Source organism: Mobula birostris, chromosome 22, assembly GCF_030028105.1.
Source record: "Mobula birostris isolate sMobBir1 chromosome 22, sMobBir1.hap1, whole genome shotgun sequence".
NCBI classification, from domain to species: domain Eukaryota; kingdom Metazoa; phylum Chordata; class Chondrichthyes; order Myliobatiformes; family Myliobatidae; genus Mobula; species Mobula birostris.
The window spans coordinates 47751062-47770402 of record NC_092391.1 but is presented as its reverse complement, the minus strand read 5'-3'; the positions used below and the strand labels follow the sequence as shown (position 1 = coordinate 47770402).

Below are 19341 nucleotides of genomic sequence, written 5' to 3'. Positions count from 1 at the left end.
TATGCTCCAGGGAACTAAGCCATAGCCCATTCAACTGTTCTCTGTAAGTCGGGCTGTCAAGTCCTGGCAACATCCCTGTAAATTTTTTTTCCCTGCACCTTTTCAACCTTATTGAGATATTTCCTGTAGTTAGATGATGAGATCTGCACACAGTATTATAAATTCAGCCTCACCAATGTCTTCTAAAACTTCAGCATAACATCCCAACCTCTGTCCTCATTATCCAGTGTGCTAAAAACTCTCTTTGCAACTACTTCTACCTGTGAAGTCACTCTAATGGATTTGTAAATCTGCTGCCAGGCTCCTGTGTTCTACCACACACCTCAGTCCTACCATTTCCAACGGGATCCTACCACCAATCACATCTTTCCCTCCCCCACCCCCCAACCCAACCTTCTGCTTTCCGCAGGCATCGCTCCCTACGCAACTTCCTTGTCCATTCGTCCTTCCCCATTGATCTCCCTCCTGGCACTTAGCCCTGCAAGTGGAACAAGTGCTACACCTGCCTCTACACCACCTCACTCACTACCATTCAGGGCCCTAAACAGTCCTTCCAGGTGAGGTATATACTGCATACAGTGCTCCCACTGTGCCTCCTGTATGTTAGTGAGACCTGACCTGACTATATTGGTCTGCCAGAAAAAGTGGGATCTCCCAGCAGCCAACCATTTTAATTCCACTTTCCATTCCCATTCTGATATGTCTATCCATGGCCCTCTCCGCCATCGTGATGAGGCCACACTTAGGTTGGAGGAACAACACCTTATATTCCATCTGGGTAGCCTCCAACCTGATGGCATTAACATTGATTTCTTGAATTTCCGGTAATGCCTCACCCCCACACCCCACTTCACCATTCCCCCTTCCCTTTTCCTTCTCTTACCTTACCTTTTTGCCTGCCCATTACTTCCCTCTGGTGCTCCTCCCCCCTTTTTTATTTCTTTCATTGCCTTCTGTCCTCTTCTATCAGACTCCCCCTTCTCCAGTCCTATATCTCCTTAACCAATCAACTTCCCGGCTATTTACTTCATCCCTCCCTCTTCAGGTTTCACCCATCACCCTGTGTTTCTCGCTCCCCTCCCTCCCCAGCTACGCCTCAGCTTTTTTTCCTCCAGTCATGCTGAAAAATTTTGGTCTAAAACGTTGACTGTGCTCGTTCCCTTAGATGCTGCCTGGCCTGCTGAGTTTCTCCAGCATGTTGTGTGTGTTGCTTGGATTTCCAGCACCTGCAGATTCTCACTTGTTTGTGTGCTATCATTCTGTTCTTTTCCTGTTGTCAGTAGGTCTGTACCTGAGCATCGTTATTTATGTTTACCAGTTGCCACTGATAAGCTGTGTTATAGATAGTTCCTTGTTCACCATACACAGCAATTTGTGTTGGAGTTATCAGTGTTGCTTTCTCTATTCTTACAGAATGCTTAATCTTCCTATGTTCCTATTGAGGCATCTGAAACAAACACAGAAAATACTGGAAAATCTCAGTGTCAGGCAGCATTTGTGGAAAGGAAAACAAAGTGAACATATCAAATTGATGAAGGTTTTTTGTCTTTAACAGTGTTTAATCAGTTACCCTTAATGACATCAGGTGTCCTATGACAAGAGTTGGGTCACTGCATGGCTGTTGCTTTAGCTCTGACTGTTGTTGTGATGTTTTGACCTGAATTATTAATTCAATTTACCTTTGCAGAGGTGGTGCCTGACCTGACAGTTTCCTGTGTTTTTATTCCAGAGTTCCTACATTTGCAATTTTTTAAAAGTTCTTTTTGCTCCTACTGTTAAAATCTGGATTTTTTTTTTTGTACAGGTACCAAATATTTTTCTCAGGGCTTATCTGGCTTATACATCCCAGCAAATTATTAGTCTCTTCTACTTGGAGTCTAAACAGGACCCCTGTTCTGTTTTCAGATTGTTGCCAGTTTGACCTATTAAGTGTTGATCTCCTCATCTGCATTTCCCTTCATTAAGGTAGAAGGGACTGAAGCCTGTATTTTCTCAGCGGAACCAAGGCGTTCAATGTTCAGAACGTTAACATGTTAATACTTTAGCTTGTGGTGCTTGTTTGGTGGATCCTTCCCAATCTGGCTTGAGATAGGGTGTCACATTTGTTGGTGAGCATTACCATTTTCCATTACTTGCCATATTGTCAGTCCAGTTCTTACCTCTACAGTTTGGAGAACACCCTATCATCTCTGAATTTCCCTGTGATAAAATAATGTTTTGCAGATGACCAAGTGTTCCTACTACAGAGAGCAGCAAGCCTGTCTTCACTTCCACCCATGTTCCCACCTTCCTGTCTTCCAATTATAGTGAATGCTAGATAATTGGGGCACATCTGGATCAAGTACATTTTTGCCCAAATAAGCAGCTGCTCCAATTAGCTGAAATTTCATGGAAATAGTTAAAAAGTTTTAAAAAAACAAACAAAAATGTATATAAATGAAATGCAGAACGCTCAAGACTACAGTACCATAACTGTATTATTTCCTAATAGTTATTGAGGGAGGAATTCATCCAGTGTACTCTGCCACATTCTTTTGACTATAAATGAACAAAATCAGTGCAAGCATCGAGTAGATAATGGAATTGCTTTCATTATAACGTTTTTGACGATTGCATCTCATTTTCATTGTAACATTCAAGACGATTGTTGATACCTTTGAACTCTTCATAGTTCCTAACATGTTGAACTAATGAAATTGTTTAATTTTTACTCCCCGCTGTTTGTGGCATCTCCAACCCTGAATGCTTGAAACCGCAGTGAACAAAACAGTTTTGAATTGTTTTGCTGCTTTTTTTTTTGCCAGCACATGCAACTGATGCTATTTAAAAACTACATACACAAGATGTTGGAGGAATTCAGCAGGCCAGGCAGCAACTATGGGAAAGAGTAAATAGTTGACATTTCAGGCCAGGACCCTTCATCTATTTACAAACTGTTTGATGTAAGCGCGGTGTAGTGTCTAACAACCACACAAGTGCATGTGTCTAATATTAGTTAGAAATGGTCTCCTGTGCAAATTAAGCAGCACAGTGTCCCAAATAGATGAAGGTAATTCTGACTATTTTCTTCTTGTTCTTTTAGAGTTGTCCCAAATAAGTGGTTGCCCTGATTAGCTGATAGTTCTGTTTTTGGTCTCTGGTATCCTTAGCGCTCTCTCTAACTCTGAGAATGAGAATTTGGTATTTGCTTCTTTGTTACCATCACTTTAGAGCTCTGCATTGTTTCCACGATCCTGCGAGTGATGGGCTTCCTCTCAAATGGGGCAGTAGCACTTCCTTTAACAAAAGGATGGCCATGTTCTGATTGGGTTGCCCCAGGATACAAGTGCCATCACAAGGAAGGCACAATAGTGCCTCTACTTAGAAGTGTGCAGAGATGTGGCATGTCACCAAATTTTTAAACTTCCGTAGTTGCACAGTAGAGAATATCCTGATGGGTTGCATTGCAGCCTGGCATGGAAACATCCATGTCCAGGAATTGAAAAGACTGCAGGAAGTGGTGGATACAGCCCAGGTGAAACACTCCGCACCGTAATCACACTTACATGGAACACATCCACAAGAGAGCAGCATCCACCATCCAGACCACGTACTTTTCTTGCTGCTACTGTTGGACAGGAGATAGAGAAGCCATGTTCAGGATTCTGATCTGGCATGGATAACTTCATTCACATCAACATGAACTGATTCTACAACCTACAGATGCCCCTTAAATGACTCTTTCCAACTTGTGTTGTTGAGCAGGCTAGACAAAGGAGAGTCAGTGGATCTTCACTTGGAATTTCAGAAGGCCTTTGACAAGGTACAGTACCACATGTGAGACTGCTTTAAAAAGTGCCCACCATATTACAGAAAAGATGCTAGCATGGGTAGAGCGTTGGCTGATTGGTAGGAGACAAAGTGTGGCAATAAAGTGGGCCTTTTCTGGTTGGCTGCCAGCGACTAGTGGTGTTCCACAGGGGTCAGTGTTGGGACACTCTTTTTGTGTTATATGGCAATGATTTGGATGACAGAATTGATGGCTTTGTGGCCAAGCTGGTGAATAATACAAAGGTAGTTGAAGGGGCCTGTAGTGTTGAGGAAGCAGGGATCTGCAGAAGGACTTGGATTAGGAGAATGTTGCAAAAGAAGTGGCAGATCTAATAATATGTTGGGAAGTGTATGGTCATGCAATTTGGTAAAAGAAATAAAGGTGTAAATGAGAGAAAATTTAAAAATGTGAGGTGCAAAGGGACTTGGGAGTCCTTGTGCAGGATTCTCTAAAGGTTAACTTGAAGATTGAGTCATTGGTAAGGAAGACAACTGCGCTGCTGGCACTATTTCAAGGGTTAGAATGTAAAAGTAAGGATGTAATACTGAGGCTTTATAACACATTGGTCAGATTGCACTTCGAGTATTGTGTGCAGTTTTGGGCCCCTTGTCTAAGAGAGGATGTGGTGGCATTGGTGAGGGTCCAGAGGAGCTTCATAAGATTGATTGCAGGAACGAAAGGGTTAATATGTGAGGACTGTTTAATGGCTCTGGGTCTGTACTTGCTGGAGTTTAGAAGAAAGAAGGGAGATCTCATTGAGGCCTATCAAATATTGAAAGGCCTAGATAGAGTGGATATGGAGAGGAAGTTTCCTATAGAGAGGGAGTCTAGGATTAGACTCAGAATAGAGGGATATCTATTTAGAATAGAAATGAGGAGAAATTTGCATTCCCACAGACGGCAATAGAAGCCATGTCATTGGGTATGTTTAAAGCGGAGGTTGATGGGTTCTTGATTAGTAAGGACATGAAAGATTATGGGGAGATGGCAGGAGATTGGAGTTGAGAAGGATAATAACTCAGCTATGATGGAACGGTGGCAAAGACTGGATGGTCCAAATGGCCTAATTCTGCTCCAGTGTCTTACGGTCTAACATTCTATGTATTATTTTTTTTTAATTTATTTGTCTTTTGCACATTTAATGTTTGCCAATTTTTATTTTTTTTTGTAAATTCTACTTAATTCTTTATTTTCCTGTAAATGCCTGCAAGACCATGAATCTGAAGGGATATATGGTAACATGTATGCACTTTGATAATAAATTATACTTGGAACTTTGATCCGAGATTCATCAGAATTTCTCCTTGTGCTATTATTGATCTTCCTGATCCCATGGGTCTGCTCTCCTGACACCCAAGATGTATAAGCTGTGACCTCTCGTCTCTGCTGTGGCCACAGCTCTTTTTTTAGAGGCAAGGGGTGGCCTGCACTGCCATGAAATAAAATCATGGCCGAGCTGATTGTAATCTTTACTCTCAGGAATCGATCAACCTTTTATTGTATTTCCACTACTCTTGGAGCAGGGGCCCTACTTTGTACCTTGCAAAAGCATTGCTAATAATTAGCACGTGACTTGAGCGTTGTTCTTCGCGATCATTGTCTAACATCCTTTGGTCTCTGATCAATTCCTACAATGTAAAGTATTCTAATGTAATTCTACTATCTAAAAATGAAATGAAGGGAGAAAGTCAGTTATCCTGACTGGGATAACAAGGAATATGCTTGGATTCATTATTAAAGGTGTATGAACTGATTGAGAGAGACAGAGGAATAGATGGCTTTGTTGCCAAGTTTACAGTTGATATGAAGATTGGTGGAGGGGCAGTTAGTGTTGAGGAAATAGGTAGGATGCAGAAGGACTTGGACAGATTAGGAGAATGGGCAAGAAAGTGGCAAATGAAATACAATGTTGGAAAATGCATGGTCATGCACTTAGTAGAAATAAATGTGCGGATTATTTTCTAAACTGGGAGAAAATCCAGGAATCTGAGATGCAGAGGGACTTGGGAGTCCTTGTGCAGAACCCCCTAAAGGTTAACTTGCAGGTTGCGTCGGTGGTGAGGAAGGCAAATACCATGTTAGCATTCATTTCAAGAGGTCTAGAATAGGAAAGCGAGGATGTGATGCTGATGCTTTATAAGGCACTGGTGAGACCTCACCTTGAGTATTGTGAATAGTTTTGGGGCCCCTCATCTTAGAAGAGATGTGCTGGCATTGGAGAAGGTCCAGAGGAGGTTCACAAGGATGATTCCAGGAATGAAAGGATTATCATGCGAGGAACGTTGGCTCTGGGTCTGTACTTGCTGGAATTCAGAAGGATGAAGGGGGATCTCATGGAAACCTTTCGAATGTTGAAAGGCCTAGACAGAGTAGATGTGTAAAGGATGTTTCCCAATGTGGAAGAGCCTAGGAAAAGGGGGAACAGCCTCAGGATAGAGGGGCACCTTTCAAAACAGATGAGGAGAAATTTCTTTATCCAAAGGGTGGTGAATTTGCGGAATTTGTTGCCGCATGCAGCTGTGGAGGCCAGGTCGTTGGGTGTATTTAAGGCAGAGGTTGATAGGTTCTTGACTGGACAAGGCATCAAAGGTTACAGGGAGAAGGCCGGGAACTGGGCTCGAGGAGAAGATTTTAAAAAAAAAAAGGATCAGCCATGATTGAATGGTGGAGCAGACTGGATGGGCCAGATGGCCTATTTCTGCTCCAATGTCTTCTGGTCTTTTGAGACAGCACAGAAACATGACTTTCAACCCATTGAGTTCATGCTGACCATTAATCCCATTTACTCTAATCATGCATTAATCTCTTTTTTTTTAAACATTCATCCCACCTTTTCATTAACTCTCCTCAGTTTCTACCACACAACAACTCAGTAGGGGCCAATTAACCTGCTAATCTGTATATTTCTGAGGAACCAGAGCACCCAGAGGAAGCCGACTTGATGACAGGAAATAAACTCCACACAACACTAAGTCTCAGGATTCAGCATGGTCAGGGCCCAAACCTTTGGAAAATGATGGCAGGATTGCTCGAAGTCAGCATGGATTTGCAAAAAGGAGAAAATAAAGATTTGAGTAAAAGAAAAATCTAAAACACAATTGCAGATGTTGGAAATCTGAAATGTAGTCTGAAAACATTTGGAAAAATTCACTGATCAAGCATCATTTATATATTTTTTAAATTAATAGCTCCATTACACCACCCCATTACTGACATTTCCTCTGCTTCACCCATTGCTCTCCTGACCTTCTCTGCTATCTGGACTGATTGACTCTCCCCTCAATTTTGATGAAGCGTTTTGACCTGAAGCATTAACTACCTCTTTCCAGAATTAGTACCTGACCTGTTGAGTTTTTCCAGCATTTTGGTTTATATTAAATAAAATAAAAAGCTCCTATTCTGAGTGGTAAGAAATGAGTAGTCAGTACTTGGACCTCACCTTTTACGCAAAATATGTTAGTGAATTAGGTTTTTTATTAATTCATTGTCGAGAGATGGGAACAGGATGTGGTGACACCCAAATGACTATCTATGTCAATCAATGAAATTAAGCATACGAGTGCAGCAAGCGTTTAATAAGGAAAATGGTATGCTGACCGTCATAGAGGAACTGGGGAGCAGAGAAGGGATGTCTTGCCTTGCCTCAGTGCAACCAACCTTCAGAGTGTGCTTGTATAATATCTTCAATGTCCAGAGATACTCTAGAACAGGGGTCCATAGACACTTTGCTTACTGGTATTGGTCCATGGCATAAAATAGGTTGGGAACCCCTGCTCTTAAAACAACTTTTAAGCAAGGGGCAAATAGATTTAGAGATTGTGTCTTGACAGGTAAATGTGTGGCCATACCATGGTGCAGTGACTAAACTTAGGCCAAAATTTGATGCTTTCAAGATGAAGGGCTGGAGATGATTAGAGCCGTAGAATAATACATTATTTTAGTTCCTTTTCAATAAACTTGAAGGGATTTGTCAGACATGACTCCCACACACAAAACCTGATTAGACCATGACTATCCAAATGATGGTAAAACTCGTTACTCAAAATTCTTCTAGTAATGTCCCTACAACCGAAAGACTGAAGTCATGCTAACAGACCTGTAGTTCCCAGGCCTGTCCTTGCTATCCTTGAACAAAGGAATAACATTAACCACCCTCCAGTCATCTCGACTAAGCAAGTCTCTCTACAAAGACCTCTGTAATTTCTTCACTGGCCTCCCATAGGTTGCAGGGTGCCCATGGTCAGTCCCTGTGGATTTGCCCACCTTAATGCACCTCAGATCTGCAGTCACCTGCTCCCTTGTGTTATGGATATGTTTCAACACCTTACTACTTGTCGCCCTCATTTCTGTAGCATTCATGATTTCCATGTTTCCTCTGAGAGTGTCTTCCGAGTAAACACTAAAGAGAAATAGCAATTAATAATCCTGACCGTTACCGAGATAGAAAATTTGACTTCCATGAAGGAACTTGAAAATATTAAGACCTCAAAACTAAGATGTTTAATCAGAAGTCAATGTTCGTTCGGAAATAGATGGATGTCAGTTGAATGATTCTTGGTGTGCTGTGGATTTTCAAAAGACCTGAAGTTTACTGGCAGCAAGCAAATTGGGAAGTAGTTGTTGGGATAAAGGCAATGTTGTTGGAAAGCATCCTAAGGTATGTTTGTGGGCTCACTACCAAGAGCTCAAATATATGATTTGGGAAGACTCTGCAAGTAATTGTGAAGATAATGTGGATTCTAAATGGAGGAAAAAATTCAAGGAAGATGGAAGGATAACTGATGTTCACAAAGTTATATTGGTATTGAACAAATGTACGTGTCCCCTTAATACAAATAGTCTCGATGTTAATAGAGAACTAAAGGATTTGAAGGCACATTGATTTTGTGTCCCATCTAGATGATGGCACTGAATCAGAATTAAGTTGATTATTACTGACATAGTGTCTTGTAAAAGTATTCTGCTTCCCAACTGTTTGTTCAGGTAAATGAGTATTACCACCAACAATTTTGATCAATTTAACTGAGAATTTTTATTTGTGAATCGCATACACATTGTTCCACAGTAGAGCCCAAAATACAGGGAAAATTGTAAAGCATGAAAAACTATAAAAATCCAAAAACTGGAATATCAGTAGCTCAAAAGTATTCACCCCCCTTTGCTCAGTACTTAATGGAACCACCTCTCGTAGTTAATACAGACGGTAGTCTTTTTTGGATAAGTCTCTGTTAGCTTTGCACAGTGTGATGGAGCAAGATTTGCCCATTCCTCCTTGCAAAATTGCTTAGGCTGTGCCAGGTTAGTTGGGGAGTGGTGGTAGACAGCATTCTTGAGATCTCGCCGGAGATGTTCGATCATGTTAATGTCAAGATTTTGACTGGGCCACTCAAGGACATCACTTTTCTTCATTTGAAACCACTCCATGGTTGCTCTGGCAGAGTCCCTTGGGTCATTGTCCTTCTGAAAGACTAACTTCCTCCCCAGTCTAGGTTTTCTGGCAGACATGAACAGGTTTTTATACAGGATCTCTCCTGGATATTTAGCCACATTCATCTTCCCATCAATCCTGACCAGATTTCCAGTCCCAGCTGCTGAAAAGCATCCTGATAGCATGATGCTACCTCCACCATACTTTATGGTAGAGATGGTGTTACCTGGCTGATGTGCAATATTAGAATTTTGCCACTTCTTTTGCTTAGTGTTCAGGCCAAAATATTCTGCTTTAGTCTCAACCGACCAGAAGACCTTTGTCCACATGTTTACAGTATCTTCTAAGTGATGCTTTGCAAAGTCTTTATGGGCAAGGATATGCTTTTTTTTTTAAAGCCGGGGAATCTTCCTTGTACTCTTCCATAAATATACGTAGATTGTGGAGAACTGAACTTCATCTGCAGTTGCAACTACTGACTTCTGCAACTCACTCAGAGTGACTGTTGGTGCCACAGTAGCCTCTCTTACAAGTGCCATTCTTCTCTGGTGACCAAGTTTGGAGGGGCAGCCCAAGCTTGGCAGCGTGGCTGCGGTTTCCTATTTTTTCCACTTTTCACGATCGACTGCACTGAGCTCTGAGCTATGTTCAGTGTCTTTGGGATGGTCTTGAAGCCTTTCCCAGATTTGTGTTTCTCTATTATCATATCCCTGACTTGTGGGGCTAATTATTCAGGTGATCTCTAATTTTCTACATTAACAAATTGGGTGAGTCGGTAAAGTAATACGCAGAATTGCACCTGAGGAAAGTTAGCATCATTACAGAGGGGATGAATTCTTTTTCGGCCTCAATTTTGGTTTATGATTTTTTTTGTAAATTGTTGACCTGTTTTGGAATTTTTTCTTTTGTTCGACATGATGCACAATGTTTTGTAGTTCAGCTCAAAAAATCCCATTTAATATATTTTAAATTTAGAAAACGAGGCAGTAAAATGTGAAAGTAGTTGTGAGAGTGAATAATTTTTGAAGCCACTATGTTGTGAAATGTTTTGCCATGGCACAGTGCAAGCTTTAAAATTGGTATAAGTTTATGTAAAAATTTATTTAAACAAAAATTAAATAAGTAGTGAAGAAGATGAATAACTGTGTAGAGTTCATGGACGGTTCAGAATCTGATGGCAGAGAGGCTGTTTCTAAAATTTTGAGTGTGGGTCTTTGGGCTCCTGTACCATCTCCCCAGTGATAGTAATGCAGAAGGCATGATCTAGATTAGGTGGTGAGGGTCTTTAGTGATGGATGCTGCCTTCCTGAGGTCCCACTTTTGAGCATGTCTTTAGTAGCAAGGGGGGTTGTGCCTGTGATGGAACTGGCTGAGCCTAGAATCTTCTACAACCTCTTATGATCCTGTGCCTTGGAGGCTCTATACAGCCAATCAAAATGCTCTCCAAGGTACCTCTGCAGAAATTTGCAGATTTGGCTTGGCTTTGGTGAAGCACCAAATCTGCTCAAACTCCTAATGAAGTGGAGCTGCTGGCATACCTTCTTCATGACTGCATCAATGTGTGGGGCTCAGGACAGATCCTCTGAGATGTTGATGCTCAGGAAGCTGAAGTGGATCACTGAGTATGTCCCTGTTTACTGCTGGTTTTGGTTCCTTAAATAATAAAAAAAAAAATATTATTTGGAGAGGCCACTTCCTTGCTAGAGCAGCTGGTCAAAAATGTACAAAATGGGGCCTCTTCTGTGGATCTGGCAATGGTCCCTTTATTGTGGCAGTTTAAAGGATCTTTAACTCAAAATCCAGTTCTGATTGCTTGCTGCTAATGAAAATAAAATCTGAGGTAGTGCTGTTTCTGTCAACAATCCGTGCTGTGTCCTGATCATCAATTCTAATGAAAGATCATTGATCAAAAATGCTCTTTCTTTCGTCATCCTTAATTTAATCCACTGAGTTTTCAAACTTTTCTGTTTAGTATCAGTAGTAGGAAAGAATGGTAGAACGAAACAGCTGGTGTTAGCCAAGCAATTGGACAGACTTATTTGTGCTCTGATGTTTCAAAGGGAAAGGTAGAGTATTTGGAAGGTTTCTAATTTTTTGGGGTTACCTATTGAATTATTCCGTGTGATGTTGTGCTAAAACAATGCCGAGGCTATTGATGCTTTGCCATAAAACTTTCAGAAACTACAGTTGCACAGTTAAACAGGAACTCTTGTGTCTAAGTTGGCCTAAGACCACAGAATTTGTAAGAGACTTGGCACTGACAGACACTATATTTGTTTTGTGTGTGTTTATTTATATTTGTATTTATTTATTTCTGTGTGTGCACTTTTAAGCAATGCGTTAAATCTTAATAACTAAGCAATTCGTCTTGTAACAAAATTTGAATTTATACAAGTGCAGAGTTTAATTCTTTCAGATTTTAATTATTGTTAGAAATACTTCAGGATTAAAAGACCTGCATGCATTTGTAATGTTCTCCTCCTTTTACCTCCTTGATCCAACTACCTTCCTCTCATTATTTCACTGTCTGTGTAGTTGTCAGTAGTATTAAACTTGCTGTCCCTGGTTCTCACATTGCATGACAGACAAGTTGTGCATTTAAAGTGATGTATGTTTGCTTCTCCTGTTCCTGCAGCTAGCAGATGCTGTTATTCCCTGTAGCAGAAATTTTCTAACCACCACAACGATGCTGAATAGCAAGGTCAAAAATAATGCATAGAACATGCCAATGAATTTCTATCCTTGGAAAAATGTCACTGAAAACATGGGTTAAAAACTGCCTTGTTAACCAACTCTGTTTCTTTCATGGGATTTATTTGATAATATTCTCTTCCCCTTTTAACAGGTAACTCATAACACCACTAATAAAGTAATGGTGGTAAAAATTTACAAGAAGGATGTTGACCAAGATGTCATTGTACGTGAGATTAGCCTCCTTCAGAAACTCTCTCATCCGAACATTGTCAGGTAAAGTGTTCGAAACGATCCTCGTGCTTCATTACAAAGTTCCTTAAGATTGCATTAAATGATGGTAATTGCAAAATGTAGTAATATGTCTTTGCCTCAGTGGATAATAAATAGAAAAATCAAATTTATTTTTCTTTGTTCTTGCATTGCAGGTGATGTTGAAATCTGCTCATTTTTAGTTGCTCTTGCAGACCTTTACTTAACCTGTAAGCTTGTTAGTCCAGTTGAAGACAGTGTTTAAGTGAGACTAGATTTGAGTTATAAGTTGCTTTTAGTACAATACATTAGTGATTTATTGCATCTAATTCCACAATCTACTAGTTCAGTTTCAGAGCAGCTGTATCACCATACTTGGAATTTTGTCTACGATAAAACAAAAATGCTGGAAATATTATCCCCTAATTTCCTCACACACTGCATCTGTACAGATGTATATCTCTTGTGTTAATCCAAGTATCAAAGGCAGAGAGATCATTTCTTTTCTGATCTTGACTATAAAGCCTCCCCACTTAGCAAATGTCATGTCCATTTATAGAAAATTCTTCAGTGGTTAACAAGTTACTGGACTTCGAATATACAACGTAGATCATCTTTACGATGCATATGACATTGGTCATTTTTTACTGCAGAAGTTATAATCTGAGGAATTTAGATTTGCATTTTATAGCAATGAAAATATTAGAAGTTGTTCAAGGAAATATGAGCACTGGATAAAGATTTGTGATCTAGGAAAGTTCCTGTATTTAGCTGCTTTGCTTTTCAGACTTTCAAGTTATTGTGGGTAGTTTTAACTTCCCTAATGCTGACTGCAACTATCATGCTGAGGGCTCGTATAGGGTGGAATTTAAGTGTGTCCTGGAAATTTTTCTTGAGCAATATTCAGCAAATTTAGCAATATGGACCAATTAGTGGGGGAGCAACCTTGACTTCCTCTTGGGAAATGTTGCACAATAGATGGGGAATGTCTGACATAATATTTCTCATCTGTAAATGTTGCCTGTATTGGAAAGCGTGCCTTATGAGAATAGGTTGAGTGAACTTGGTCTTTTCTCCTTGGAGTGATGGAGGATGAGAGGTGACCTGATAGAGGTGTACAAGATGATGAGAGGCATTGATAGTGTGGATGGTCAAAGGCTTTTTCCCAGGGCTGAAATGGTTAACATGAAGGGTATAGTTTTAAGATGCTTGGAAGTAGGTACAGAGGGGATGTAAGGGTTAAGTTTTTCACCCAGAGTGGTGGGTGCATGGAATGCACTGCCAGCAACAGTGGTAGAGGTGGATATAATAGTGTCTTTTAAGAGACTCCTAGGTAGGTACATGGAGCTTAGAACAATAGAGGTGGGGAAATTCTAGGCAGTTTCTAGAGTAGGTTACATGGTAGGCACAACATTGTGGGCTGAATGGCCTCAGTGTGCTGTAGATTTCTGTGTATATACCATGCAGCAAGTTATGAAAGCTAGAAATTTTGGAGAAGAGTATACTGATGTTTTGAAACATAACCACACTACAAAAGATAGGTGCTGATGAACTTAAGGTTTGCAAAGGTGAATAGAATCTCATTAAGTGTACTCTAGAACATTGTGAAAAGCTTGGGTTTGGGGGCTTGTCTCTTCCTAGTTACCCTTTATTCTTAATATACTTAGAGAAACTTTTGGGATTCTCCTTTACCTTGTCTGCCAAGGATATCACATGTCCTCTTCTCGCCCTCCTGTTTCCTCCTAACTGTAAATCTAGAATAGTGTGTGCAGTTTTAGTCTCCTAAGCTCCTTTTCTTTTTTTTTAAAAAAAAAAGATGCAGTATGGAATCCAAAGACTAATTCCTGGGAAGTGAATGTTGTCCTATGGTGGTAGGCCAGACAGTTTGGCCTTGTAATCGTTGGAGTTTAAAAGAATGTGGGAAGGTAAAGAAGAATGATAAAAATAAGATACTGAGGAGATTTGACAGGATAGGTGCTGTGATGTCTCCAGTAGTAGAAGATTATGATCAAAGGATTCAGCTGCAAAATTATGGATCTGTCATTTAAAATCGAGGACCATCAATCTTAAAATTCTTCCTCTTCCTCTTCAGTTTGACTGTGGCTGAACTCTGTAAGCCTTGTGTCCTTGTGTGCCAGTTTTCCCTGAACATCTCAATTCCTTGATTAAAATGTGTTTAATCATCTGGCTGTCACCACCATTAGGGTATCTGAGGAAGAACTACTTCACCTAAATAATGGTTGCAGTGTGGACTGCAGTGTGAGTGGAAACAGAGACTCGACATTTTAAGTAATATCTGGGACCAGCACTTGAATCTCTGGAATGCCATCTCATATGTGAAATGGCAGTTCCGGATCAAACTTGAATCGCTGTGGGATGTTCGACAGGTGTGGCAGGGCTTGAATGCCGTTACTTATAAAGTGAAATGAAGCAACATGGGTGACAACGACGCTTGGCTTCCAGGTGAGCTCAGTGCCTCCTATGCTGGCTTTGACTGTCAAAACACAGGGGAACTTTCATGAACTCCGACAGCCCCCAATGACCCTGTGACTTCATTCTTTGAGAACAGCCTTCAGGAGGATGAACCCATGGAAAGCATGTGATACATATTGGGTATGTGGCCAAGTACTAAAGACCTGCGCTGATCAACTGAGTGTTCACCGATATCTTTAACCTCTTTCTTCAGCAGTCCGAGGTACCCTCCTACTTCAAGCAGACTTCAATTATACCGGTGCTTAAGAAGAATGTGGTAACCTGCCTGAATGGCTGTCATCCAGTAGTGCTTACATGCACTGTGCTGAAGTACTTTGAGAGGTTGGTGATGAAACACATCAACTCCCGCCTGAGAAGCATCTTGGATCCACTCCAGTCTGCCTGCTGGCACAACAGGTCCACAGCAGATGACATTTCATTGGCTCTTCACTCAATCCTGGAACATCTGGAAAGCAACGATGCATAAATCAGGTTGCTCTTTATCAACTACAGCTTGGCATTCAATACTATCATCCCCTCGAAACTAATCAATAAGCTTCGAGACCTTGGCTTCAATACCAGCTGTGGAATTGAATCCTTTATTTCCTCACTTGCAGAACCCAGTCAGGTCAGATTGGCAAAGACATCTCCTCCACAACCTCCATCAGCACCGATGCACTGTAAGGCTGTGTGCTTAGCCCCCTGCTCTATGACTGTGTGAGGCTGAGCACAGTTCCAATACCATATTTCAATTGGATGATGAAACTACAGTCACACGCTGAATCAAAGGCGGCGAAGAATCAGCATATAGGAGGCAGAGTGAAAATCTGGCTGAGTGGTGCCAAAGCAACCTCTCACCCAGTGTCAACAAGACCAAGGAGCTGATCATTGACTTCAAGCAGAGGAAGCCAGAGGTGCATGAGCTAGTCATCACTGTAGGATCAGAGGTAGAGTGGATCAGCAGCTTTAAATTCTTCTGTGTTCTCATTTGTGAGGATCAGTCCTGGGCCCAGCAGGTAATGCAATTCCAAGAAAGCACAGCAAGGCCTCTACATAGAAGCCTGTGAAGGGTTCAGCATGACATCTAAAACTTTGGCGAACTTCTACAGATGTGTACTGGAGAATATATTGACTGGTTGTACCATGACCTGGTGTGGAAACACCATTGCCCTTGAATGGAAAAGCCTACAAAAAGTATTGGGTATGGCCCAGTTCAAAACGGGTAAAGCCCTCCCAGCCATTGAACACATCTACGTGGAGTGCTGTCGCAGGAAATGAGCATCATTATCAAGGACCCCCACCATCCAGGCAATGTTCAGTTCTCATTGCTGCTATCAGGAAGAAAGTACAGGAGCCTCAGGACCTGGTTCAGGAACAGTTATTACCCCTCAACCATCAAGCGCTTGGATAGAGCAGATAATTCACCCAGCTTCACTTGCCCCATCACTGAAATGTTCTCACAACCTGTGGACTCACTTTCAAAGACTCTTCATCTCATGTTCTCGATATTTATTGTTTATTTATTTGTCATGATTTTATTTTGCATTTGCGCAGTTCGTTGCCTTTTGCACATTGGTTGTTTGTCCTGTTGGGTGTGGTCTTTCATTGATTCTATTGTGTTTCTTGGATGCTCTCCAGAAAATATATCCCAGGGTTGTATATGGTGACTTGTGCTTTCATATAAATTTACTTTGAACTTGAACTTTGAATTGCTCAGGCTGGGAAGGCTATAGACCGAGTGCTGCTAAAGGGACGGATATTTGATGGTCAACGTTGATGTGGTGCAGTATAGAGCCTGTTTCCAGATGTGCAACATTATGACTCAACGTGCACAGCCAACAAACATTTGCAGGCTGCTTTCCAGCTGATCCAATTGCCTCTGAAGGAATTCAATCTAAATATAGCTCTCCAGCCAGTAAACTTGGTTCAGACTAAACCCTGTTAGTCAACTTTGACGTGATGGAAAGTGGAACAATGAAAATCCCTTGTACCAACAGAAAAATGTTTAGAAATGCTGAGTCTGACTTGTAGGTTAGATAGCTGAACATGAGACAAAATGCTGATGGTTGCTGTTGTCGTCTTGTGACCGCTTGTGACATTGATCATGTGTGTATCCTGTATCATTACATATAAAGTGTGGAAAATAGTATTGATTGTAAAATACGTCAAAATCCATGCTCCGTCCGCCAGAAAAAGCAGCAACTCTGGATGGCCATCTATTTCAGTTCTACTTCCCTTCCCATTCTGATATGTCAGTCCATGGCTTCCTTTACTGCCATGATGAGGTCACACTCAGGTTGGAGGAGCAACCCTTTATATTCTATCTGGGTAGCCTCCAGTCTGATGGCATGAATATCTGGTTAAATCTCTCCCTTGCCCCCCCCCCACCCATCACCATTCCCCGTTCCCATTTCCTCTCTCACCTTATCTCTTTCCCTGCCCAACAACCCCTCTGCAGCTCCTCCCCCCCTTCCTTTCTTCCTTGGTCTTCTACCTTCTCCTATCAGATACCTCCTTCTCCAGCCCTTTATCTCTTTTACCAATCAACTTCCCTGCTCTTTACTTCACCCCATCCCACTCTCCTGGTTTCACGAATCATCTACCACCTTCTACTACTTCCTCCCCTCCCCTCCACCTTCTAACTCTGACTTCTTAGCTTTTTTTTTCCATTCCTGATGTAGGGTCTTGGCCTGACATGTCGACTGTTTACTCTTGTCTATAGATGCTGCCTGCCCATTGCATTCCCCCAGCATTTTGTGTGTGTTGCCTTGGATTTCCAGCATCTGCTGTTTTTTCTTACGTTTGTGATTCTGATGGGTCGCTAATTTTCTTTTACAAATTAACTAAAGTCAGTACTAAAACTACTCACCAAGCAGGTAGCTGGGCTTGAGGTAGAACAACTTAGAGATAGGGCCATCAGTTTTAGTCCTTGACTTGTAATTTCTTAGTTTGTGGCACTAGGGATCTGTGAATGAATGAGATAGCGATTTGCAACATATTGGTACTCGTTTACAAATGTTTAGCTTTTTAATTTCAGTCAATCTGATCAATTCTCTCTGAGCAGAATTTCAATTGGTTGAACATTATACTTTTCAAATCATTACAAATTCCTTCTTGCGACATGATAATGATACCAAAGTAATCAGAAACCTTTCAAATCAGAAAGCTCCAAAAGTCAATTAGAAAAGAGAATAATCCCCTTTACCTGCAACAATTTAAGCACCTCACCTTAAGAAGGGCTCCAAGGGGAACAAAATAATTGCGAGATTTAATCGCAAGAAGCAACTTAGAACCTGTAGTGTTAAGTGGCGAGGTGAGGCTCTCGGGCATATCATGTGACCCTCTTTGTTAGTAGGATTTACCACTTGGAAGCATCATTGCAAACCTATTTATTCTGCAGACAGTTTAATCCTAATGATATTCAGAAGTTTAAAAGCACAATTTTATAGTTTGTATGCTTTGGATTTTTTCTTTATTTGCTGAATGGTTCTCTATTCCTAACAGAATAAACAAATGTGTTCTTACTCTATTTTCTCTCCCTCGGTTAAATTCTCTGACTGGGGTTTTTTGCAAGGATCTAATCAGAATCAGAGATTCAGTTGTCGGTCTGATTCTTTTTTTTCCTCTCCCATTAATCTTTTCAATTGTGGAAGGCTTCAGAACTATGCCAGATTTTGGTGTACAGCAGCTGAACAACGTGACAAAACATTAGTAAGTTGCATCTGTGTAAACAGCACATGAGAGGATGTAGGATTTTGTGAATAAAACATATGAGAGTCATTTGTTGTGCCTAACAAAAGCCCAGCCCTTTACTTCCATTATGAATAAACCAAAAGCAGTTGCTTTGCACTGACATCATTATGTCAGACACCGTCTGTTAAAGTGAACACCATAACTCAATGACGGTGTTTGTGAATTATGTAGAGCAGTTTCTATTATGAACAATGTGTGTCATCTATTACATTACCCTACAAGGATATTAAGGAGTGATGATGAACAGAAAGACTTGGGGATCTGTCTATATTTCCCTGATTGTGCCAAAACAGACCGGTTGGTTGTTTGGTTACCAATTAATCTACTAAGTGGTACGTCCTTGCACTTTTGGAGGAAGCCCGTGTGATCACAAGGCAAACGTACAAATTCCTTACAGGCAGTGGTGGGAATTGATCCTGGGTCACCTGTACTGTAAAGCACTGTGCTAAACACCACACTACTGCACCACCCATGCTTGTCTCCAAAGGTTGAGGAGTTGAATATAAGAGTTAGGACAGTAAAGTTGTGACTTTACAAAACATTGGTTAGGCCATAACTGCAATATTGTGCAGGTCCATTTGCCACCAGAGAACTTGGCTATGGGCTGAGTTTGGATAGGCTGTGCTTCTCTCCCTGAAGCCAAGGTGGTTGCAGAATGCCCTGAAAGAGGTGTATAAAATTATGAGGCATAAATAGAACTCATAGTTGGAATCCATTTCTCATGATAGGGGTGTCAAAAACAAGAGGCCAAAGTTTTTAAGATGCGAGGAATGAGCTTAAAAGGAGATTTGATGGGAAGAGTACGATTGATACCTGGAATGTTTGGCCAGTGGAGGTAATGGCATCAGATATAATCTCTAATTAAAGAGACATTTAGACAGATACTTGAATAGGCAAGGCATAGATGAATACATTCCTAATGTGGGCAGGTATT

At 41.0% G+C, this 19341-nt stretch overlaps 1 protein-coding gene across 4 annotated transcripts in view; it reads left to right on the top strand.

Annotated features, from left to right (window-relative positions):
• The window catches only part of LOC140186186 (dual specificity testis-specific protein kinase 2-like), a 120175-nt gene that overhangs the window by 66783 nt on the left and 34051 nt on the right, over positions 1-19341 (top strand). For 2 of the 4 annotated variants that reach the window (XM_072240130.1, XM_072240129.1), the window contains exon 3: positions 12085-12206. The exons of the other annotated variants lie outside the window; for them this stretch is intronic. In XM_072240130.1, the coding sequence (XP_072096231.1) occupies positions 12085-12206 (122 nt within the window). The remainder of the gene's footprint in view (positions 1-12084; positions 12207-19341) is intronic. 4 annotated transcript variants of the gene reach the window in all.